Raw genomic sequence first — 25,958 nt, forward strand, 5'->3', positions numbered from 1 at the left:
CCAAGAGAGTGGATCCTCTATGCCTTATATGTATATTCTCATCTTTACCTAGCACGAGGCCTTTTGGGAGCTCACTGGCTTCGGGCTCCATCGGAACTTCGAAGTTAAGCAAGTTCACACGAGAGCAATCCCATGATGGGTGACCCACTAGGAAGTTCTTGTGTGAGTTCCTAGAAACAAAACCATGAGGGCGTGGTTGGGACCCAAAACAGACAATATCGTGCTACGACGGAGCCATGCCCAGGATATGGTGGAGCCCAGGTCGGGATATGACATAGGGTCTTCATTCCTTACTTCTTAGCTCCATGTATTTCTTAGATGAAGATGGTAGAATGGATTCTCCAAGTTCCCAAAATAGAGAACCTCTAAGTCTCCACACCAAGGAGAGCATTGATGAAGAGATGAGTGATCCAGAGGAAGTAAGATTGCTAGCTAATTTCCTCTAAGGTGGCTAGCCTCTTAGAGAGAAAAGGAGAGCATGTGTTCTTTCCAATTTCCTTAAAGAAAACCCAAAATGAATTTTGGCTATAAAGTTCTTTATACAGTCCTTTCATTTAAGTGACAAAAGAACCAAAACCCTTCATTCTCTACAAGAAGCTAAGACAAAGGGGGAAAAAAGTCCCACATTCCAACAAACACCAGAAAACAAGTTATACACAGCACCAACATCATCAATTTTCAATCTAGAAACTGACCAACAAGTTCAATCAAATAAAAAACGAAAACTTTACTTTGTGATGCAATGTAAATGGGATTGGTAACTCTTACTATACCAATGCATGACCATGTCAATAACATAAACAATTGTATTGACAATAATTTTCATTTTTTTTCTATGTTCCTCCACAGTATTTGCCATACTTGTTTGAATGTATGAACAAAGATATATTGTGATATGCAACAAAATTTAAATAGTTATAGGATATGTGACTTTATGTTTTAACCAAAAGTTATATACATGTAGATGCACAAGGTTTTTGAGGTGGTGGAACCAACAAACAAATGAGGAAACTACAAGACAGCAGCTCATTTATCACGACAAATTAATCACGGGCTTTATGAGTTTGTTATAAAAGGTACAATTTATCATGGGCATAATAAGCACGTGGTGAATAATAAGTTTTTATCACAGACAAATTTTAACTCGTTGTAAAATAACAGTGAATGACCACGCACAAAGTTGCATGTTGTAAGTATAGTAATCCACCACGAGCAATGCTCGTGACCAATATTGTTAGTATCCACATCACTGTTTTGTTATCTATCACGAGCATAATGTGTGATAAATTCATATATACTTAAATTAAAAAAAAATTAACAAGGCGGGTCACTAAACTTTTTGTAAAATTTCAAATATTTTAAAATTTGAAATTTTCACACCACTTAAGTAGACTCCCGCACAAAATTCAAAATATAAAGGAAGAGAAATCCAAATTGTTTCTTTTATTGGTTAATCTCATCACCCACTCTCTCCCACACTACCATCTAAAAGACTAAAACCCTTCTCCCTATATATATGATGCCTCATAGCTGAGCAACCGTCAATAGGGTTTCGATCTCACTCCACAGCCGCAAACGGCGGCGCTAACCTCAATTCCCACCCATTTACATTCTCAAGGCTGATGGCTGAAATTAGAATATATGCAGGTTTACTATTTTTGGTTCTGATGCATTTTTCCACCGGATAGAGTGCTACTCAACTGAACTGCACCAAATCCTGCAATGTTGATCGGTCAAATTGACGGTTTTGCAGTGGAACAAGACCGATCCAACTCTGGCCCAACCTTGGCATCCATCAGTTTTCTTATATGCCCCTCTCTAGACTTTACTTTCTCTCTCTACAATCATCATGGGTATTGATCTTAATTCTAAATTATTGGTTTCGATTTCGGCCTTTTTGTTGCAGACCTTGTTTTTTTTTTTCTCTGTATTTTATTGTTTATCTTTTTGACCATTTTTTGTGTTCTTGTTTGTATCAATCAGCAACATCTGGCATGAAGAACAAGATCGAAATCAACTGTAATGATCCGATTTGTCACATTATACCTATTCCTTTCTGATCAAGCATCTTTCGAATGAAAGGTTTGAATCTGTTTGTTGTTGTGGGTGCTCTTTGATTTGCAGTACTAGCGAATGTTTCTAATTTACTTTTTTTTTTTTTCAGTTATTCATAGGTTATCAATGATAGAGGTTTGAAGTATTTCACTCTCAAAGACTTCGTTTGGAGATGTTCAAGGAAAAGTAAAGTCTTTCAAGTGACCATTTCCTTGTTAGTAGAGGCCTATTTGGTGCTGCATGTGTAATTTGTAAATTTTTAGTATAAATCAGTGGTGGTGGTGTTAGTTTTGCATCCCTTGTAATACATTTGACTATATGAATTTAAATGATATATGGTATTATAGTAAATGTGCAATTATATTGTTTCTTTTATATAATTTTTAATTAATTATTTTTTTATTTTTGGAAACCTTTTTACAATAGGCATTGGCCGTGGTCAATTAGTAGTCTACAACGATCGTAGCGCATGATGTAAAATTCTAATCTTCTACAGACTTTGTTCGTGATTATTATATCATTAACAACATGTTTTGCCCGTGGTAGAAGTTCAGACTGTTTATCACATCCAGAATCCTAACGGGCATAATGTCTGTGGTGGATTTTGATCTATCACGGGCATTCACCATGGTAGATGTTGGTTTTTCTTCTAGTAATAAACAGATAAAATGAGAGGAACATAATCAATGATGGTGCTCTAAGTTGCATCCCACTTTAACTACAAACTTCATTAATCCGGCAAGGCAATGTAGGAAAAAAAACAGTTATCAACGTGTGGGGCGTTATTAAACTTTACCTTGTTGTGACCCAAGGCATCAGTTGTGGATGTCGATGGTGTGCTAGGTGTGCGGGGGGCGGTAGTGACCATGTCTGGCATTAACAGGTAGCACCACTGATGAGGTTGATGACGCCGTCACCTGGGAAACCTCGGGACCAACCGGCAAGTGGTCCATTTGTGGAGGAGCAGTGGCAGCTAACGGATGAGCCATGGGAGGAGAACGGGGTGCAGTTGTCACCGCCTTACGACTTCTAATATGGTTTGAACATCTGCACAATTAGAAAATAAAAAAAATTCAATAACTATACATTTGCACAAACATATCCTTCAACATGCCTAATTTTGTGGCATCACACACACCAACCCCATAAAAGAATCTTGACCTATATGCATTTCATTAAAGGAGGAACAAAAACCAATCCACTTACCTATATGCATTTCATTGAAGGAGAAACAAAAACATTCCCAAATAATATAACCGACATATTTAATAAAGTCCCAAAAACTCAGGTAAGTCAATGCAAGGTCATTGTTTGTTCTAATAAACCCCAATTCTCTACCTGCCTTATATAATAAACATATATATATATATATATATATATATATATATATATATATATATATATATATATATATATATATACATACAGAGAGCTTAAGGGGAGGGATCCCCATTTTTTGAAAAAAATGAGGATTAGGTGTGGGGCCCACTTCACATCTAATTTCAACGATCCGAACCGTCTATTTTGTTAGTCTTGATTCATAGATCATCCTTGCAAAATATTAGCTAAATTGGAAATGTTTAAGACATCTAATTGGGTTCAAGGAAATGAACGAATACTTTTTTATATAAGAAAATATGAAATTTGATATTGATAATTAAATAGGCAAATGGTTTCGGATTGAATTGAATTTTTGCAAGGATGATCTATGAATCGAGACTAACAAAATAGACGGTTCGGATCGTTGAAATTTGATGTGAAGTGGGCCCCACACCTAATCCCCATTTTTTTCAAAAAATGGGCATCCCTTCCCTTAAGCTCTCTGTATGTATATATATATATAGACACACACACATTAACAAATAACATCAACATAAAATCAACTAATTAATCTGTACAGTACTCACAAATTCCAATAAATTGTGCCTTCATATCAAAGTACCCAAAAATCAACTAATTAATCCCTAAATTCTCAACACACAATTTTTAACTAATTAATCCCATAATATCAATTCTCCCATCAAGTTTCAGGAGGAGAGGGAAAGAAATAAACTTTAGTTTTATTTTACATGTATATATAACATAATCAATATTTATATTTATAGAAGAAATTGGTGTAGTTTGTCGTCGTCAATAAAATTGTTCTAAAGCAGCAGTGTATTGATAAAGGGTTTGCCAAAGCTGTTAGTAGATTGGTGGGCGTTTGTGCACCTGACTATGTTGTGTAGGTTTGACTTCAATCCTCAATTCTCATCGTTTTATAATAGTAGTTGTTGCAGTCCTAACTAGGTTAGAAATATAACGTTGTAAATTCTTGAAAATTCTTATGAGATTGTACCATATCTTAATTTTTAGATAGCATCCTAAAATAATCTCCGGTTAAAAATGTAGTACCTGTTGGGTCAAGATTTTATGTTTCCTACTATTAAAAATAGAGGCACAATATGAATTATCAAACTTTCTCTCTTCTCCTTGCCGACCCACCCTCTATTTCGAGTATTTATCAAATATAGCCAAAAATTAACTCTTAATTTCAAAAATGTCACTTTTTATAAAAACTTTCAAATATATCCAAAATTCACTTAAATAGACACAAATACCCTCAAATTTAACAATTAAATAAATTAAAGGCTTTTTAGCTATTGTTGCCTCAAGTTCCGGTCCAATTCACCTTCGCTTCTACACTCCACCACCACAACCCTATCCCCTTCGACCCCCTCATCACTGACATTGAGCGCCGCCGCGGTTACCGCTAGTGAGAGCAGCATAATTTCAATCATGCCTTCAACGACTTTTTTCTTACTAATATCATTTTTAGTTTTAATTATAAAAATAGTTTTTGAAGTTAATCCACATGTCATTATATGATTGTATTTGTGAGAACCACGTGACGCCACTGTAGACATCGAAATTTCGGTAAATAAATGTTGACCGATAAATCAAAGTTTCAGCGCTCATGTATTACATAAATTTTACACATAGCGTGTGTCTAAACAAAAAATTGAGAATCATCGGAAAAGTCATCAAACAGGACACGTGTCAACACCTGGCAGAAACGACTTATTTCATCTGGAATATTATATTCAAAATTAGGCCTTGGAAAATTCTATAAATAGAAGCCAAATTCATTCATATAGGGGGACCAATTCATATTACACCTTGAAGCTCTGAAGCTCTGAAACTCCGAAGCTCTCAAGCATCCAGGTTCCCGAAGAATCAAGAAAGCGTTCTTCGTTCCTCGTTCATCGTTCTTCCAAGATCAAGCCCCGACGGCCCTTGAAGAAAGTATTCATCGTTCATCATCCGTTCATCTAAGATCAAGCCCCAACGGCCCTTTGGATCAACAATCATCCACCAATTCAAGATCAAGCCCCGACGGCCTTTGAAGAAAGTGTTCTTCGTTCCTCGTTCATCGTTCTTCCAAGATTAAGCCCCGACGGCCCTTGGATCAACCATCCACCAATTCAAGATCAAGCCCCAAAGGCCCTTGAAGAACTTCTACCAATCCAAGATCAAGCCCCGACGGCCCTTGAAGAAAGCACCATCGTTCATCATCCGTTCTTCCAAGATCAAGCCCCGACGGCCCTTGGATCAACAACATCAACAAATCCACACATCCAACCGTTCTTCAAGATCAAGCCCAAAAGCCCTTAAAGATCCGTTCATCACCATTATTCAAGATCAAGCCTTAACGGCCCTTGAAGAAACACTCATCCTCAAGATCAAGCCCCAACGGCTCCTTGAAGATCCGCTCAAATCCACCTTCAAAGATCAAACCCACGGCCCCTTGAAGAAACTTCCAACAGTTCATCCAAGATCAAGCCTCGACGGCCCTTGGATCAATCACACATCTACAAATACACAACTTACGGAGATCGAATCAGAGGATCAAAATAGAGAGAGATTGTAACCCAAAATCATCAAATACAAATATTATTTTGTGCACGTTGTTCTTGTCTCTTTCGTTTCAGAAAATTTCGTGTTTACAAATTTGGCACGCCCGGTGGGACAATCTCTACCTCTCATTTCTTTCTCCGTTCAAGAAATTTTACACACTTCCAAAATTAATGGCATCAAGGAAGGCTCAAAATATTCCCGCAACTGGCGCAAAGAACAAGAGCGTCCTCGTCGCAAGTGGTATCACTTTAGGCATCACGACTCGAAGCAAGGCAAGAGCTACTTCTTCCGCCTCTTTCACCTCTGCATCAACTCTGCCAAGGGAACAAGAGCACCCAAGGCACGAGCCTTTGATCACCTTAGCCTCACCAAGGGCACCAAGGGGCGAAAGTCCAAGGAAATACTCCGAATCCATGCTCTCCGATGCCGATTCGAGCGGCAGTTCAGCCATGCAAGTCATGACCATTGGAGCAACTTCAATCGATGAGCAACTGGCTCAAATGAATGAAGCAATCGCAAGGCTAACCCGAACTGTGGAAGAAAAAGACTTGCAAATCGCTGCATTCGTCAGCCGACTGGAGCCACAGGACGGCAATAACCCTAACCCAGAAGATGAGCCTACGGTGGAGAGAATCGATGTGAAGCCAGAGCCAGACCAAGCAGCGGCACTCATGGGATCTCTTTCTATCCAGCAGTTGCAAGAGATGATTACCAGCACCGTCAAGGCACAGTACGAAGGGAGCTCAAATACCTCCGGGTTGTACTCAAAGCCTTATTCAAAGAAGATTGATGCCCTAAAGATGTCGAGGGGATATCAACCACCAAAGTTCATGCAGTTTGATGGAAAAGGAAACCCAAAGCAGCACGTTGCACATTTCGTCGAAACTTGCAACAACGCGGGGACGGAAGGAGACTACCTCGCCAAGCAGTTTGTGCGCTCGCTGAAAGGAAATGCCTTTGAGTGGTACACGGACCTAGAGCCTGAGTCCATCAACAGCTGGGAACAATTGGAAAAGGAATTCCTCAACCGCTTCTACAGCACCCGCCGCACTGTGAGCATGCTAGAGCTAACGAGCACAAAGCAGTGGAAGGACGAGCCAGTCATTGACTACATCAACAGATGGCGCACTCTAAGCCTCGACTGTAAAGACATGCTCTCGGAAACCTCTTCAATCGAGATGTGCATCCAAGGCATGCAATGGGGTTTGCAATACATCATTCAAGGCATTAAACCACGGACCTTCGAGGAATTGGCCACCCGTGCCCACGACATGGAACTGAGCATCGCCCACCATGGGAAGAAAGAACCGATCGCCGACTACAAGGACGACAAAGTTCTTGGGACGAAGGTGGAAAAGGCTGCATGGAAACCCACCAAAGAGACAATGACGGTCAACACAGCTCCCGTCAAAACCTCCACACGAGGCAAAGCGATTCAAACCGAAGCTTTTCGTGATCAAGAGATGCGTAGACGCACTTTGAAGGAGCTTGAAGAAAAGACTTATCCATTCCCCGACTCTGATGTGGTTGCCATGTTGGATGACCTGTTGGACAAGAAGGTGATCAGTTTGCCTGAGTGCAGACGGCCGGAAGAGATGAATTGTACCGATAGTCCAAGATACTGTAAATTCCACCGCTTCATCAGTCATCCGACAGAAAAGTGCTTTGTGCTGAAAGATCTCATCATAAAGCTGGCTCAGAAAGGAATCATCGAGCTAGATCTTGACGATGTGGTGAAGTCAAACTATACCACCATCACTTCTGGCTCTTTCAACATAAAATTTTCACCTCAACCTCCGGGGGCATCCTCCAAGACAAGCAAAGTTGAAGGATGGACTCAAGCCACTCATAAGAAATGGCACAAGAAGTATACGTCTCCTCCACAAGTCCGCCAATCAGAAAGGGGGCAAAGCAGCTCTTGTCAACCTTCAAAGCAACGTGAACGTGTTGAAGATGATGAAATTGCGACACAAAGATCGTCCATTGCCATCACAATGCGCGATTTCTTTCCCGAAGACTTCTTCAATCACTCGGTCAAGGCTCCTTGCTATGAAGATTGTGAGGAACGCCTCTCCAAAATTGCTTGACAAAATTCACAAATTCTCCTCGCCCGCACGAGTCTAAATTGCATGGCACAAAGCTCCTGGTTTGCACGAGCATAAAAGGCAACACCAATGCTCCTTGTTCGCACGAGCCTAAACTGCACGAACCAATGCTCCTTGTTCGCACGAGCTTAAACTGCACGAACCAAAGCTCCTTGTTCGCACGAGCCTAAACTGTAGGACACGAGGCTCCTCGTCTGCATGAGCCTAAACTGCAAACGGCACCAAAAGAAAAAAAAAAAGTATTCGAACTACGTTTTGACTTGATCTCTTTCTTTAGAAGGGTACGTAGGCAGCTTGAACATTCAACTTTGAGTTCAGTCACATCAAAAAAAAATAAATATATATATATGCTTTATTAAGAAGGTCAATTTTATTACAAAAAAAAAAAAAAGAAAAAGAAAAGGAATACATACGTTATTCTTTGTTTACAAAAAATAAATAAATAAGTAAATACATATGTTATTATGTATTCACAAAAAAAAAAAGAAAAAAAAGAAAAAAAGAAAAAAAAAAGGGAAATAATTATATATATATATGTCCTCTATCCAGCCAGCCCATCAGAAGGAGGTCTTCCAAACCCAATGGCAGTGACCAGGCCCAAGCCTATTGTCCAAATCAGGCCCCGACCCATCTTTCGAAAGTCCTAAATCCCTCATCCTTCCAGTTCATTCCGTGACCTGCATCTCAACTTCATCCCCTTCGTCTCTGCCGCTGACGTTGACAAGCTTCTCCGGTGCGGCGATTCGTCGAAAACTAGCAGCTACAGATCCGTTAGCAGCATCCGCGAGCTCAATCTCATCTCCACCGATGCGGTCTTCGACCCCTGGGGATTCCAAATCCACCTGCTCGTGACTCGTGAGTCGTGACTCGCGAGCTTCACTCGCTCCCTCTCTCACTCTCTTTCTCTCCTGCAGCCCTACCTCACCAACCTAATCAAATTCGTACTTATGGCTATCCGTGTAACCCTCAGCTTCTCCGGCTATGTGGCCCAAAACCTAGCATCCTCGGCAAGCCTCCGCGCGGGGAACTATCGAGGATTTCAGGAATGCTGGGTTCGGTCTCGGGTATTCGGATCCAACCAGAAGCCCGATCTCGACCCCGCCGTCCCCGTCCGTAATTACCAGACCCAATTTTCCCGCTCGAAGCATTCAACGGCTGCCGTTAAGCCCTTGCCGTCATTGTACACCGCTCTCGCCGAGGAGATTCTGGGTGAGAGCTGCAAGAGCCCGATCGTGCTGGGCTTGATCTCGCTTCTGAAGTCAACGGCTATCGCCACCGGCGTCTCTTCGGCTCCGGCCTGTTTGGGGATTTCACCGTTTAAATCTAGTTCGGTCATGCCTTTTTTACAGGTCTCAAAGTGGTTGCCCTGCAACGAGTTCGTCCCGGTGTCGATAATGAAAGAAGTGGATAAAGGTGGAGCGTTGTGTGTCGATGACATTGCAGAAGCCTCGCACCTCTCCAAGAAAGACATGGGCAGGACCGGGTTTTTGTCGCGGTTGTTGAATTATTGCTCGGAGGAAGCTAAGGCTGTGTTCATTGCTGTTACAGTCAGTGTATTGTTTAAGTCTTTCTTGGTTGAGCCCTGATCAATTCCCTCCACTTTAATGTACCCTACTCTCGATGTCGGCGATCGCGTTTTGGCGGAGAAGGTTTCATATTTCTTTAAAAAGCCTGAGGTTTCAGATATAGTAATTTTCAAGGCACTTCTTTATTCAAGTTCAGCAAGAAGTACATGCTGCAAAATCCCAAATAGAGGCTGTTCTAAAAGAGTTTGATAATCGACTTAAAAATTGCTGCTGCTGATCAATTGAATTTTCTGATTAGGAAACCAGAAGCTACAATTGCATCTGTTGTTGAAGCTCGCTCTCTTGGGGATTGATCTGTTAGTTAGTGAGACATATGCTACTTCATATACAACCATATTAGGAGAGCAAGTTTGTTTGAAGCAATTGGAAGATAAGATAGCTTATATGGCTGAAGCACCTGGAGAGGTACTCTGAAGGTTGGTGAGTTGCGACACCATGTCCGACAGCTCGCAGGAACTCAAGTTTGATGATGCGGTTTCCGACTCCACCTTGAACTGTAATGGCTTTGCGAACCCCTTCATGGAGGTGGACTTCGAGGGTCTTGTGGCAGCGCTTGGTGGTCTGGTAGAAAGCGCCCAGGTTGCAAATATGATCCATTCCTCTGCGACGGCAGGCAGTACAACGGGTTTGCAGAGGTTGTGCTCAATGGCTGTGCTTAGTGGCTGTCCTCGTGCCTGTGCTCAATGGTTGTTCTCATTGGTTGTGTTTCTTGCCTGTGCTCAGCGGTGGTAGTGGTGGAGCTTCTTCCTCTGTCTCCTCGCCTCCTCCGTCTGAGCGATAGCCTCTTCTCTCGGACCCGGCCTGGGTCTTCACCCATAAACCCAGCCTTGCAGAGCACCATATATAAAAGAAAAAAAAATAATAAATAATTAAAAAGGGGATGGTGCGGATTGCACCATTGAAAAGAAAAAAATAATAATAATAATAAAAAAAATAATATAAAAAAAAGAAGGATGGTGCGGATTGCACCATCTGAAAAGAAAAAAAAATAATATAAAAAAAAGGGGGATGGTGCGGATTGCACCATCTGAAAAGAAAAAAATAATAATAATAAAAAAAATATATATAAATAAATTTAAAAAAAAAAAAGGATGTTGCGGATTGCACCACATGAAGAAAAAAAAAAACAAATGCATTGAGAGAAATAAAGTCCATTTCATTGATTTCTCTGGAAAAATTACAAACGGAACATTTACATACCAAAAAAAAAAAAAAATGCAAAGAAACAAAAGCCTTTATTGATCAGGTGGCGCCTCAGTACTCGGCGGAGCCCCAGATCGGAGAGGCACCAGAGGGTGATTATTCAGAGCATCATCACTCGGCGGAACCCCAGAAGGAGAAGGCACCGAAGGTTGATCATTTGGAGCTTCATTACGCGGTACAACCCCAGAAGACGAAGGCAAATGCTGTTGGAACAAACCCACAAACCTCTGATGATTAAGTAAAATCTGACCGTCAGATTCCTGCATTTGGCTAATCTTCCTCTTCATGGTTGTAGCATAGTTATGTGCGAGCTTGTGCAACTGTTTATTCTCATGCTTAAGCCCTCTAATCTCCTGTTTGAAACTCATCACCTCAGCTGCCAATGATTCAACTTGACGGGTTCGAGCAAATAGGCGTTGGGCCATATTAGACACAGAACCTGCACACTGCACACTGAGAGCCAGAGAATCCTTAACAGCCAACTCATCAGACCGCTTGGAAAGTAGTCTGTTATCTTTGGGAGTGACAAGGTTCCGAGCCACCACCGCAGCGGTCATATCATTCATCATCATCGAATCCCCAACGGTAAGAGGACCAGTAGGGGATATGAAGGATGGGCGCCATATGTTATCTGGAGAAGACGGGGCTGCCTCTTCACCAATGTTCAAATCAAAACGACGGTCGGAGGGTCCAGACATTTTCAAAGGTGTTAAAGAAATAAGAAGTCGGACAAAATCAAGATCTTAGAAGTGCACGAAGGGAGTTTTCTACAAGCAAAAAAAAATAAATTCAAGTGTGCTTTGAAACGAACTGCGTGCCTCTATAAAAATCAACACTCGACGGGATTTCAGAGATTGAAGAAGCGAGCTCAGAATTCGAAGAGGCCAATTCAAAAAATCGAGGAAGCAAGCTCAGAAATCGGAAAAGCATCTTGCTTTTCCAGACGCGTTAGCACCCGTCACGCGCAAACTCAGCTTTGCGGAAATCACGGGCAATTTGTTAAAGCGCCAATCCCAGATATCGAAGAGGCGCCAGTCTTTTTCAGCCTCGTCAGCACCTGGCACGCGCAAACTCAGCTTTGCGGAAATCACGGGCAATTTGTCGAAGCGCCGATCCCAGATATCGAAGAGGCGCCAGTCTTTTTCAGCCTCGTCAATACCTGTCACATGCACACTCAGCTTGACGAAAATTACGGACAATTCGTCGAAGATTTCTGATAAAGAAGAAAGCACATGAAGCCATACTGATCAATCATGCATTGGTTGCCGACACGAGTAAAAGAATAGTACCTCTACACGTACTAAAGAATTTCCTATAACTGTCCACTGAAGGGAAAACTATGAGTTTAACACATGGGATTTCGAAATGACTAGCATGCATATACAATTCAAAATTTATATACATGAGCAACGGAAGCAATTTATCAAATAATATCAAAGCTATAGTCATGCAAATCCCCTTCAAGGTTCATAGGTTTATATATAATGCATCTAAAACATTCAAGTAAAGAACTAAGTGAAAGTTTAGATCTATACCTCTTGATCTTGATTTTAGACCAAGGATGGACCACCTCCAAGTCCTTTGCTCCTTGAAGTCCTTGAGCCTAGCCTCCCTCCTTGCCTCCTCCACTTTGTTAGTAAGAGTGCTCCAAGGTTCTCCTTTAGTCTCCAAAGGAGAAGATCTCTAAATATCCACACCCACTAGTGTAGTGAGATGGATGGAGGAATAACCAAAAGGGTGAAAGATTGTTAGCTAAATCACCCTCAAGGTGGCCGGCCTTTTGTGGTTTTAGAGAAATGTTTCTTTTGCCTCTTTGTTGTTTTAAAACACACAAAAAACCCTAAGGATTAAAACTCTATAAAGTTCCTTATATAGACAAAAGGAAACCTAGTCAACAACTTGACTAAATATCTCTCCCTCTCCTCTTTAAAGGGCCGGCCCCTTTGTGTTGGTTTGGGCTTTGGGCTTTTATTTATTTCTAGTCATCCAATGCTTGAATAAAAGCCCAATGGGTTTAGGCCCAATGGGCCCAATTAAACCCGAACGTTTCTTTAAGCCCAAAACGATCTTTTATCGCTTTTATGATTTCTTTAGACTTTCTAAATTAATCACAACACTTAATTAATCCAATTAATTATTTCCATCATCCATTAATTACTCACTACAAGAGTGTATCGATGTACAATCATTTTAGGTTCTAATTAGCAAGGCAGTGAGGTCATTGACATCAATCCAATTGATTATATTTAATCCAATCACTTAGTGAATTAAAACTTCCTTTTAATTCACCTTTCTTCTTTGATGACTACATTTAATCATCTAGAAGAACTCACAAGCTATGAGTGACATCTAACCATATGTCATAGCTACCCAAGCTAATGTAGAAGTTGTTCGGAGAACCTATTCAGTTGGAATTACAATGTAATTTGATCCTTCTCTAAAACAATACTCTCAATCACATTACTAGGGTATGGATATATTATGTCAAACCCCTAATGTGATTATTCCTTCTTATATGATTTAATTGAGTCGTATAGGAACGCTTTCCTTTATTACGCTCGATACTTCGGCCGAAGATTTCCGAATCATATCTTAGAGTATTCTTCCTCTCTTATCGAGGATTAGAGATTCCTTGTTGCGCATTCACTTGCCTTCATGACTAAGTGGCTTAACCCCAATTATGCCGTGGACATCCGCGAATGGGGTGACTTTGACAAATCAAAGATTAAGTACTTAGCCACAAGACAACGACGATGCCTCAGGTCAAAGGACTACTTACATTATTCCAACCATTAGAGTTACTTGCTTGACATGTGAGTAGACCTCCATGCAAGTACTCTCGTTCGATTGTGTTCAGTGAACTCATTCCCTTAATGAGCACTTACATACTTGTCTTAGTGTCACTACACAAATGGGATAAGACTTTCCATTCTTCCATTTGAAGCGGACACAGTATGTACCGGTTTAAGCATTGTCAGTTTCCCTCCGACAATCCAATGACCAGGAACCTTTTGGACACAATGGTTATGTGAAGAAGGTCTCTGTAGTCTAACATCATTCGATTACCTCTTCAATCGATCCATTGTCCATGGATTCACTATTTAGGACATATATCGTTTATTGAGATAGTCCTAATTAGTATCTTTGCCTTTTGATGTATAAGAGTCATCTATACATCGATTTATTTGTCCTGAATGGTTTCTTCCAAAGATTGACTTTCAGGGCATATTTCCAACAATCTCCCACTTGCACTAAAGTCAATCACTAGTGTATCTCATACATGCTAGTTGAGAGAGCTTATGCTTGTAGGTTAACTCGGTTATGTATTAATCCCTTTTATTATTTAAAAGGGATTTACTTATCAAATGTTTCCAAAAATATTTGATGATGTCTCTTTCTTGTGTTCGAATACTTTGATGAGACCTTGATTCCATGGCTTGAGCTATCGCCCCATTATGTCGTAGTATCCTACTAACGACCTTATGGTTTGGATTCAATCATGGTTCTATAAGAACCCCTTCATTCAAAACACCTTTTGAAGCAGTTTCTAAAACAATATATCGTCATATATTTCGTTTGTATACTTTATACAAACTTTGCTCCAACCTTGAGACCATTGTAGTACAATACTTACAATTCATTCATACGATTAGTACTTCATCCATTATGAAGTTCCATTTGTTAAAATGGCTTATTTTCACTTTGGTTAACAACCTAAGTGAATGCACGCTTCCAGAGTCCCACTCTGATGTTTCTTTCTTTAAAGGCAATAATACTCTTTCAGTTGCTTTGGTTCTGATCCTGGGATTTAGTAATATCTTATAGTGACAACCCCTGTGGTTCTTCACTTTTGGATATCTACTTCACAAGTCCATACATGTGTCCCTTTTGTGATTTTGTGACATATTCATTATAAGGGTTATGAAAGTGTTTTTCTATCACATAGAAAAATGCTTTCTTAAATCCACAACATTTGAGATTTAATTCCCATATAACATTATTGAGATAGCCTTGCTATATCAATAAGCCCAATTTCAAGTCTATACTTCAAAATTGACCATGTCATGTTTTGTCATTTCTCGAGTAACATCTATGTTTTATCAAGTCTATCGAATAGACTTTATTCACATCTTGTTGCTCAAATTATGACATCACTCCCACTGGCCTTGTTGTAACTTAGCATTCATTCAAAATAACAATTATATTTTCTTGATTTGAATTCATATTGCTCCCACTAACTTAAATGAATCACACACAAAAGAATTCCTTCTTAAGTAGTTCCTTTTGAAATGTGTGACTTGTTTCATTAAGTCTATTCATTTAAATTATATGGTGTCATACACCATACTTCAAGTTTTAATCATACTAAGACCTTTAATGTAGTCATATAAGAATTATCCAAGTCTTTAGTGGAAGCATGGCTCCTACCTTACTAATAGTTCATCCATCACAGCCTTCTTCACATTCTCGGGCACATCTTCCCAGTAACGCCACTCAACAGTGGGACAATTATTCCCATGGCTACAGCAATCGCATGCGCAAACTCAAAATGGTCCCTTAAATCATGCGGGTTGGCGTCGTGCACACTCTCATCCTTGTTTTTATCCACCATCCCAGCACGAAAGAAGAACATAATTGTGAAGAAAAATGATAGCAGAAGCACATATTTATAGGAAAGTTTGGAAGTTTGAACGACGAAGTATTTGTCGCACAACTTTGATATGTATAGTGCACCGCCAACTAGTTGGAGGCATAGTTTTGGGTGTTACATGGCTCCTAATCCTCCTAAGTCGGAAGACTTGCCAGAAGTATGCAGGTATATGCGATATGCCTGATAATTTATAATTCTTTGCTATAATGGTAACTAGTTTGATTTAGAATTTATTCATATCCTAGATGAGATTCGATCGTGTATTGACTTTTGGTTGTTAATTTCTACACTATGATGTAGGAATTGAATCGTTTTGTAAAATCTTAAAATCTTGCTTTTTAATTAACAATTTTCATCCATGAGATTTGAACTTAGGGCTCCTCTAACAAAGTGGAGAGTTGGAGACTGGGTGTCGATTGAACAAATGGTCATGTGTAAGAAGAGAAATACAGTTAAAATCACGACACACAAGCTGCACATGCTAACCATTTTACTTAAATCTCTGTCAAATAATTTTTATATGCAGAGACATACTGGTTGAATATTCGAAGCAAGTAATGAAGTTGGGGAAGTTGCTGTTGGAGTTGTTGTCGGAGGCTCTTGGCCTAAAGCCAAGTCACTTGAATGACATAGATTGTAGTGAGGGGCTTGTGCTTCTAAGCCATTACTATCCTGCTTGTCCACAACCAGAATTGACTCTGGGAACCACCAAGCACGTGAAAACAATATAAAACCTTGAGAGCTAAGGAAGCAAGAGAGAGAAAGTAGAGAGGGAAAGTAGAGAGAGAAAGTTCTTATAAATTGAATGAATTTTTTTTATTCAACTTGTTTAGAATAATTTCAACTCTTGGTATTTATACATTTATCTACTAACCAACTAATACCACTACCAATAATACATAGACGCTTGTCATAATCCTATGCACTCATACTATCATCAACTTTAACATCCCCCTTCAAGCTTATGTGGCAAAGTGCCAAGCATTAGATTGGAGCAATTTCGAGCGAACTGGGGTGAACACATCCCCTTAGTAAACATATCGTCATATTGATTTGCAGAAGCCGCAAATTGCAAAAGAATTTTCCCTTGTTGAACTCGTTCACGAACAAAGTGACAATCGATCTCAATATGTTTAGCTTTAGAGTGCAAGACAGGATTAGTGGCAAGAGCCATTGCTGAAATATTGTCACAGTGAAGAACTAAAGCAGAGGAACAAGCAACATGCAAATCTCTAAGCAATTGTTGTATCCATATAACTTCAGCAGTGGTGGTTGTCATTGCTCTATATTCAACTTCAATAGACGATCGACTCACTGTATGCTGCTTTTTAGAAATCCAAGAGATGTGAGTATCACCTAGAAAGATAACAAAAATCAGTGGTGGATCTTCGATCATTAGGATCCCCTGCCCAATCTACATCTGTATATGCTTTTAATTGAGATGATCCTGACTTAAAACATAATCCTAAGTTCATAGTTAATTGAGTAGCTAATGGTGAATGCATAAACTGACACACCAGATTGATAGAAAAAGAGATGTCTGGCCTTGTAAATGTAAGGTACTACACTGCCCCAACAATACTTCTGTAGGTACTAGGATCCGAGATAGGTTCACTACCATGATTCAGAAGATTCTGATTAGGATGACAAGGTGTGGAACAAGGTTTACAATCCAACATATGTATCTTTTGGAGCAATTCTTTGACATATTTAGATTGAAGAACAAAGAGGCCCTGAGATTGATACTCAATCTGTAGACCAAGAAAAAAAATGCAAGAGACCCATGTCTATTGATACGAAATATATAAGCACACAAATTAAACCCTCTTTTTGTCAAATTGTAGCAAAGATGTAAGTAGGGATCGTTCTAAACCGGGGATTAGGAGGGATTGCTAAACACTTGGAAACTGTCTTAAAAACTCAAAAACAAAGTTTAAAACACTACACTAGACTCAAAGAATGCAAAACTAAAGGTTAAAACACTCAAACAAACCTAAAACTCAAAACAGCAACCTAATGACTCAAAACTGCCTAAAAACCACTTTCTGGGCAGTTTTGAGAACCTAACAAGAACTTGGACGAATTTGAGTGAAAACTTGAATCAAAACACTTAGAAACACAAATCAAAACACTTTCTAACTAATCTAAGACTTCAAAATAAAGGGGGATTTGTTTTGGACGAAAATTGAAAACAAAACAGAAACTTAAAACTAAACAGATTGTAAAACGTTTTTGGATGAAAAGGATGGATAAAAGGCTAGTTAGGAGGTTCTTCTCCACACATGTCACACTTGCAAACAAAACGATTTTCAGTTGTTCTTTCCATAAATTATGAATACTCAACGCCCCAAATTAACCGTGAATTGCACTAATTAACCCTCAGTTTTTCCACGAGTTATTGAGTTGGATGATTGCATACGACAACCCAAAACATTCCCTACAAGTTCCCTACATGAATTGCATAATAGAGATACAAGCAAGAATCATTACGTTCTATGAAAAACATAAGCATTGACGAAGCATTTGTTACTATGAATTGCATGAAACTTATGCCAAGAATTCATTCAACGCGATCGTTTTCAAGCGACCTTCACTACTTGTGATTATAAGATTGTAACTATTAGGTGAAACTCCCTCATAATCTAGCATCATATTCATGCATGAAAACTAAGCGTGCACTCTCAATCAACATACACAAATAAGTTATCAATCAAATAGATGAACGAATTGAATCCACAACTTATGAAATAACAACTGAATGTAATCAAATCATATTGCAAGCATGTACATGGTTTCGAATCACCCCCTAACTAAGAGGGGTTTAGTTCCTCATACTCGCAAAGCAAAGATACATAAATTTAGAAATTAAAACCCAAAGAAAGAAAACACCTAGAAGACTCCAACTTGGCAGCAAGATCATCAATGATTTCCCTTTCCTCCTTGCTGCGGCAGAGAAGTTTAGAACAGGTTTTGGGTGGTATTTAGGGTGTAGAATGGATGGGGAATGGTAGGGAAAGGTTTAGGGTTGATGGGGGTACGGCTAGGGATGATTTTTGGGCAGAATTTTGGGACTTTGGTGATGGGAAGGTGCGGCAGAATGCAAGGGCAGATTTCTGGCGTGAATGATTGTGTATGAGAGGTGGTTGTCTTCGGCCAAAGGATGTAAAACACATATATATAGGCACCTAAAACCCTAAAGAAATCAGGTTTAGACAATGGGCTAGGGTTTAGGTGTGGCTAGGGTTAGAAAATCCACAAGGAATTAGGGTTTACAATCAGATTTTTGCATGGGAAAAGGCCTAGGGTGCGGCTTGGGCTTAGGGTAGATAGATTAGGGTTTAACTTGGCAGAATTTAAATGATTAGGCCCTAGGGTGTGGCTGATTAAATGGGCTAGGATTAGGGTTAAGGTGCGGCATAGGTCCAAGAAGTGAGGATGGGTCATCCAAAAGCCCAAAGCCGAGAATAGAAACTCACGAAAATGGAAACCTCCAAGAATAGAAACTTCCAACTTTAGAAACTTTGGTTGCCAATTCCGATTTAGGAAAGATCAACCCAAAATGGAAACTTTTAGGCTTAGCTTTCCTACTTCAAGTAGGAAACCTCAAATCTTCAACTCTTCAATTCCATCCCATCCTTGTGTTCCAAGCATGTCCTTTTCAATTCAAGCTCACATTTTGCTCCGAAAGCTCCAACTTGCATCATTTCATGTAATATGTCCTTTAAACCTGAAAACACATGAAAGTAGCTTAAAAGACTACTTTAACGAAGAAAACATAACAAGGATGCATAAGAACTAGCTAACTAAGGCGCATAAATATGCTCCTATCATCTATCATTTCAAATTCATTGATTAACTGAGTAATGACACTTTGAACCTTCACATCATCACTTCCAGTGAGAATTATATCGTCAACATAAAGTAGGAGAACGATAATGGAAGACTCATCACACTTGACAAATAGAGAAGGGTTTGCATATGAAGACTTAAACCCGAGTTTAAGTAAATAGCTTAAGAACATTTCATTCCAGGCTCGAAGAGCCTCCTTAAGACCATATAAAGATCTCTCCAACTTGCATACATAATTAGGACGCCTAGAATCCACAAATCCTTGTGGCTGAGACATGTAGACTTCATTCTCAAGAAAACCATGCAGAAAAGCATTCTTGACGTCTAACTGTTTAAGCTTTCAATTATGAGATGTAGCCAATGACAAAACTAATCTAACTATGGTTGGTACCATAGGGCTAAAAGTCTCATAGTAGTTAATACCAGCCTCTTGAGAATACCCCTTAGCTACAAGTCTAGCTTTGTACCGGGCCACTGAACCATTTGGATTTTTCTTAATCATGTAACCACTTGCAACCTACAAGGTTCTTGCCAGAGGGTATAGGAACATGCTTCCAAGTTTGTTCTTGAATTAGAGCATCCATATCTTCTTTCATGGTAATTTGCACTGAATAGACTTAACTACAGTAGAAAAAGACTGAGGTTCCTTGATGTCAGAATCCTGACCTATTTGAGCAGAGAACACTTTCTTTTTAACAATGCCAGATTTAGACTCATTAGTATTTGGATGCTCTTCTGAATATTCAAAAGGAAGAACCTCTGAAGACACCTCAGCATGAGTGGATGAAGGAACAAGATCACTAGAATTACTATGTTGAGAATCTGTGGACTGAGTAACATGCTATCGTCCAGAAGAAAGAGAAGTGGGGTGTGGTGAACCAAGAAAGGAATAACTGGTTGGAAGGCGAAGTGGATTTGTGAATGTATTTAGATGCATAACAGGCATCGGTAATGAAGTATGGTCAGGAGCAACTTTGGGAGGACAAGAGACATAACCAGAAAAAGAATGAAACTTGGACTCATCAAATACAACATGTCTAGATACCAACAACTTTTGATCTTTGATAGAAAAACAAATATACCCTTTGTATTGAGTAGTATACCCAAAAAAAAAAAATACACTCAGTAGTTTTTGGTTCAAGTTTATTGACTATCTAAGGTTTCAAAGAAGGATAGCACAAGCACCCAAAATTCTCAAATGATCCAGTTTGGGTGGAGAATGATATAGTAATTCAAAAGGAGACTGCATATGAAGAACAGGTGTGGGCATTTTGTTTATGAGAAATGTAGCAGTAGCACATGCATGAAACCAGAACTTTGAAGGTAACGAGGCTTGTTGTAAAAGGGTAATTGTTGTTTCTACAATATGTCAATTTTTTCTCGTAGCCAACCCATTTTGTTCTAGGGTATAAGGACAAGATTTTTTTTATGAACAATGCCTTTGGTAAGAAGAAAACTTTGAAACTGAGTACTAAAGTACTCTCCCACCCCCATCACTTTGTAAAATTTTTACATTAGCAGCAAACTGATTTGAAACTAAAGCAACAAAATTAACAAACATAGAGAACACTGCACTTTATTAATTAATGGAAAAATCCATGTATATCTTGTACACTCATTAATAAAGGAAACATAATACTTGTAACCTTTTATAGACATACTAGGTGAGGGACCCCACACATCAGTGTGAATTACTTCAAATGGAGCAATTACAGGAAAAGGTAGTTTGGTAAACTTGCCTTGCAAGCAAGCTTTACAAGTGTGAAGTTGAGCATTACAAGAAAAAGGAATATGAGATTTACTAAGTGCTGCATTAACTATAGAATATGCTGGATGACCTAATCGACAATGCCACAAGACAAACGAGACTTTTTGACCCACATATGCAACTGGAGTAGAAACATGAGGAATAAACCTCTGTGGTTTGAACATAGGAAGTGGATAGACAACATTATTACTCAGCCCTTGGAATAGCATTCTCCCAGTGACATTGTCTTGTATACAAAGACAAACATCATCAATGATACATCTACATTTATTATCCTTGCACAACTGATTCATAGATAACAAATGTTGAGATAACTTTGGAACATGCAAGACATAATTCAACTTGAAATTATGTGTCTTAGTGAAAAGAGAAGAAGAACCAATATGTTTGATAGTTACACCTTCACCACTAGCACTAGTCAAAGTATCATTGGATGGATAAGATGTTGCCATGTGTAGATTTGATAGATCATTGGTCATATGGTTGGTTGCTCCAGAATTTAGAAGCCAGAAATCTTGTTGTGGAACCGGGGATGATATACCAGTACATGATTGCATAGCAAGTGGAGCATTAGACTGAGACATGGCAGACGGATACATTTGAGGCATGGTAGAAGATTGGAACTGTGAACCATGAATTTGTCAAACTATATTCTGTGGAGTACAAAATGGATTCCATATAGGAGCCTGACCATATTGTCCATTATTCATTTGAGTAGGCATAGGTGAAGATACACCCTGTGAAGAATGCCTTAAGAATCCTGGAGAGGTTTTATTCCAATCAAAACAAGTAGCAGCAACATGACCAACTCGGTGGCATATTTGACAGCCATGTTGAAAACAGTTCAAAGCATAATGACCTTTACGATCACAAATTTTACAGATTCGATTTGGGTTATAACCCTGGGGCATAGGTTGTTGTGTGGCATTATGCTGAAATGAATAGGATGAATCATAATATTGAGGCTGAGCATAACCTCCAGGACCATTATACTGTCCTCCAGAGTTGTGACCATGAAATTTCTACCCTTTTCCCTTGCCTTTGTAATTATTGCCTCGAAAATTATTGAATGAGCCAGAACTATGTTGAGTGACAAAATCCATAGGAACATTAGTCATATTCGGTATAGGCAATTGTTGAAACCTTTGAGGCACTTGCTGAAACCCCTAAAGAGACATAGATGGAACTGGCATAAATGGCAGTATTGAACTAGGATGGCCAGTAAAGCCTTAAGCCATTTGTGATACAGACTCTCCCTGATGAACTCCCATGCTTAAAGTTAGAACCAAAAGCTTGAGTATACATAGCAGATATCAACAAAATTTGTTTAGTAGCTTCATCCAAGGTTGTTTCTTCTGCCTTCAACTGAGATCTCAATTCCTTTAGTGAAACAAGATTTTCCTGTTCACGAATGCCTGCCTTGCTCGTATTATATTCACTTGGTAGACCTTGCAGCGCCACAATAACAATGTCTTCATCAAAGATCATTACACCAACAACAGCTAGTTAATCTCTAGACTCTTTGATCCTCTGAAGATAGGCATTAACAGATTCAGATCCTTTCTTAATATTCTGTAAATCAATCTTGAGTTGAACAATACTAGTTCTAGTGACATTGGAGAAATGTTCTCGAAGACTCATTCACATCTCTTTGGAACTCTAACAACCAATAATACAAGACAAAGCAGAAGATGACAATGTAGCATAAATCAATGTCATTAACGCTTTTTCATGAATTTTCCATTCTTGATATGCATCAGAGACATGGTGATTGTTCTCAACAGTTTCGTCCTCAGAATCAAAATTGACAAAGTTATCAGGACAGGGAATAGAACCATTCACAAAACCAGCAATTCCATTTCCTTCCAATAGGTGTTCCATTTGAAAATTCTAGGTAACATAATTAGAATCATGAAGTTGAACCATGACAGTATTCCCAACACTCGGAATTAAAGACGAAATAGGTGATTGTGTAAGAGCTAATTGCATAAGAGTCACCATAGCTCACGGGAAAATGAATAAGAAAACTTCAACAATCTGTAGACCAATGTAATATTCTCGAACGACACACAACTGCGAATGAATCCACTAACAACCATAACAAACCACTAATTGCAAGAAATCAACAATCTTGAGTAGACAAAACACAAAACCCCGAAATCTTAGAGTTATAGATTCATAGAGAAATGACTCCAATGCTCAGAATTAACATAATGAGAAAACAAAAGGCAAAAGAATCGACAACACCAGGTGCACGAAGACGATCACAACTCTAGAAAATTGATCGATACAAAAATCCCGATCAAGAAATCATTGACAATCGAGCGCAAACAACAAGCAACAAACCAAATTTGCAACCTAAGCAGATGAATTAGCTGATCGGAGACACCACCAAGCACCAATCACTAGCGAAGAATGACGGTGGAAGCATGAAAGATCGTCAACCAGAGGCGTGAGACACACCTGGCGAAGATACCATGAAAACAATATAAAACCTTGAGAGCTAAGGAAGCAAGGGAGAGAAAGTAGAGAGGGAAAGTTGTTATAAACTGAATGAATTCTTTTTATTCAACTTATTTAGAATAATTACAACTCATGGCATTTATACATCTCTTTACTAACCAACTAATACCACTACCAATAATACATAGAGACTTGTCATAATCCTATGCACTCATAATATCATTAACTCTAGTAGCACGGTGACTTGAGCTTACTCACGATACTTCTGCAAGATCATATTGGTGGTCTCCAAGTTCTTCCTCACAAGAAGTGGATTGATGTTCCGCTAATGCGGGGAGCTCTTGTGGTTAACATTGGAGATCTTTTATGAGTAAGTACCCATTCTTCATCTTCATCATCTTTTATATCTTTCTCCACTCTGAATGTTATACATTTTTAAAAAAAAATTACTGCTATGTAAAGGATCATTAGAATTTTTTGAATTCTTCGATTAAGTTCCCTAGTTCAGGTTATCTTATAGTGAATTATTTGGAGTTCTTGCTTATCAAATGATAGATTCAGAAGTGTAGAACACAGAGCACTAACAAATCTAAGAATATATGTCGTGAGCTTGTTTATCAGAGGTTTGTTGTTGGATTGTGACTCAATTCTGTGAGCCCAGCAACCCAACTGCCTAAAGTAAATGAGCCTTTAGCTGCTCATGTGAAAGCAAAGCGAGTCGCTAGTTTTTGACCAGATTTTGTATATAAGGCAGCAACCTTTTGTGTTTTAGATAGGAAACCATAGAGAACTCTTTTGGAAGAAAAGAAGAAAGAGTTGCTCCCCATTTGTAGGTAATCACTCACTTAAAGATTTGATATGTATTTTCATCTTTTCCATTTGTTCTTTGTTTGAGTGAAAGTCATTGGGGTTTGAGAGTAAAACTCTATTTGTAATCTCCATTTCAATTATTAATGGAATTTCCTCGCCGTCTTTGAATTGGATGTAGACTTAGGCCAAATCAATATAAATCTTGGTGTCACTTTGTATTGTTTGTCTTGTCATATTTTTCCATATTAGTTTCTGTTGATTTGTATAATATTTCCTTTAATTCTAGGATTCCTATAATTTTGGGTTTCCTAGTTTAGGTGATAGATTGCTTGTAATTATTCTTTCCTTATTGTAGTAGGATTGTACATGATTATATATACCTCAGAATGAGAAGAATAGAATTATCACATTCAAAGAACTCTCTTCTTGTCACCAAAGCCAGGTCGTAAAAAAGGAAAGAAAAATTTCGAATCTTAACTGGGTTTGTGTTACTGAGCCGTGCCCAACTCCATTGATGCGTCTTCGACAAATAGCGAGCAACGAGAAGTTGTTGTTGTGTTCCATTTCTACCCCGAACTGCAGCGAGCGACGTGTGTCGTTGCTGCCCGTGTGTCCTTGCCGCTATATAAGTCTATCACCATTCATGAAAGATGTTTTCTGAGAACAACCAACTTGTTCCCGCCACTACCCTGGTTGTGGTGTAGTTGGATAATTCAAGCTTCAACATCATGATGGTTTTGGATGAGAAGAAGTACGATTTATGGGCTTCTCTTATTCAAATTCATATCGCTGGAAGGAAGAAGATGGGATATCTTAATAGGTCTATCAAGGCACCTACGGAAGATGATCCCAAATATGATGATTGGTTATCTAAAGACCAGACAATTAAGAGTTAGCTCTTGTCCGCAATGAAGTCGGAAATCATGAAATGATATATTGGATTGTTAACTTCTAAAGAGATCTAGGATGCTTTTAAGATTGCCTATTTTGATGAGAATGATAAGGCTAGGATTTATTCATTGAATCAGAAAGCTTCACGTCTCAGGTAGAATGGGTGGCCGTTGGCTAGCTACTTTGGAGAATTGACAGGGATTTTCTAGAAATTGGACCACTTTAACAAAGTGGCCATGGCATGTGAAAAACATGTCCTAATATTTCAGAAGACAACTGAGCTACAACAATTGTATTTGTTTCTTGGTGGACTTGATGATGTGTTTGATCATGTTTATGGAGAAATATTGCGCAAATACCCATCACTTGGACTTCAGGGTGCTTATGCGTACGTTTGTCGTGAAGGGGATCTCGAGGAAGCTATAAAGATGGAGGGCCAAAGCTTAGAACCGACTACAATGATAGCCAACGCTCATGACTTCTTCAACCGAACCAATCGAGGTGGGTCGGAGAGTAAGACTGGGTAGCCACAAACTGGCCAGTCAAGTCATGATTGTCCTCAGGGTAAATGTCCACATTATGGCATGATGAGACACTCCAAGAGGCGGTGCTTCGAGCTGATATGGTATCTCAAAAATTGGGATAAGACACATGACCCTCGATTCAATAAAACTTGAGCT

The 25,958-nt window shown here is 39.2% G+C and overlaps 2 protein-coding genes and 1 long non-coding RNA gene across 3 annotated transcripts; all 3 read left to right on the forward strand.

Moving 5' to 3' along the window:
* The first annotated feature begins 1,464 nt into the window (after positions 1-1,464).
* LOC126608505 (uncharacterized) lies at positions 1,465-2,406 on the forward strand. Its single transcript, XR_007617889.1, has 3 exons — positions 1,465-1,853; positions 1,984-2,082; positions 2,165-2,406. It is a non-coding gene; the product is annotated as an uncharacterized LOC126608505 (long non-coding RNA).
* A 6,598-nt stretch (positions 2,407-9,004) lies between these two features.
* On the forward strand, positions 9,005-10,425 carry LOC126608504 (probable thylakoidal processing peptidase 2, chloroplastic). Its single transcript, XM_050276446.1, has one exon. It carries the CDS (start codon positions 9,005-9,007, stop codon positions 9,641-9,643), a length of 639 nt encoding a protein of 212 aa, XP_050132403.1. The 3' UTR covers positions 9,644-10,425.
* A 4,838-nt stretch (positions 10,426-15,263) lies between these two features.
* LOC126609189 (1-aminocyclopropane-1-carboxylate oxidase homolog 1-like) lies at positions 15,264-23,947 on the forward strand. The gene is made up of 4 exons (XM_050277173.1): positions 15,264-15,398; positions 15,547-15,662; positions 16,024-16,213; positions 23,813-23,947. The coding sequence occupies exons 1-4, from the start codon at positions 15,264-15,266 to the stop codon at positions 23,945-23,947; spliced, it is 576 nt and encodes a 191-aa protein (XP_050133130.1).
* Positions 23,948-25,958: the final 2,011 nt, after the last annotated feature.

This window comes from Malus sylvestris, chromosome 16 (genome assembly GCF_916048215.2).
Source record: "Malus sylvestris chromosome 16, drMalSylv7.2, whole genome shotgun sequence".
Taxonomy (NCBI): domain Eukaryota; kingdom Viridiplantae; phylum Streptophyta; class Magnoliopsida; order Rosales; family Rosaceae; genus Malus; species Malus sylvestris.

Excerpts from the sequence above, each read along its gene's own strand:
- LOC126608504 (XM_050276446.1), top strand. The coding sequence starts at position 9,005 with ATGGCTATCCGTGTAACCCTCAGCTTCTCCGGCTATGTGGCCCAAAAC.
- LOC126609189 (XM_050277173.1), top strand. The coding sequence starts at position 15,264 with ATGGCTCCTACCTTACTAATAGTTCATCCATCACAGCCTTCTTCACAT. Across the intron at positions 15,399-15,546 it reads GCATGCGCAAACTCAAAATG|TATTTGTCGCACAACTTTGA; the intron begins GTCCCTTAAATC and ends TGAACGACGAAG. Across the intron at positions 15,663-16,023 it reads GACTTGCCAGAAGTATGCAG|AGACATACTGGTTGAATATT; the intron begins GTATATGCGATA and ends TTTTATATGCAG.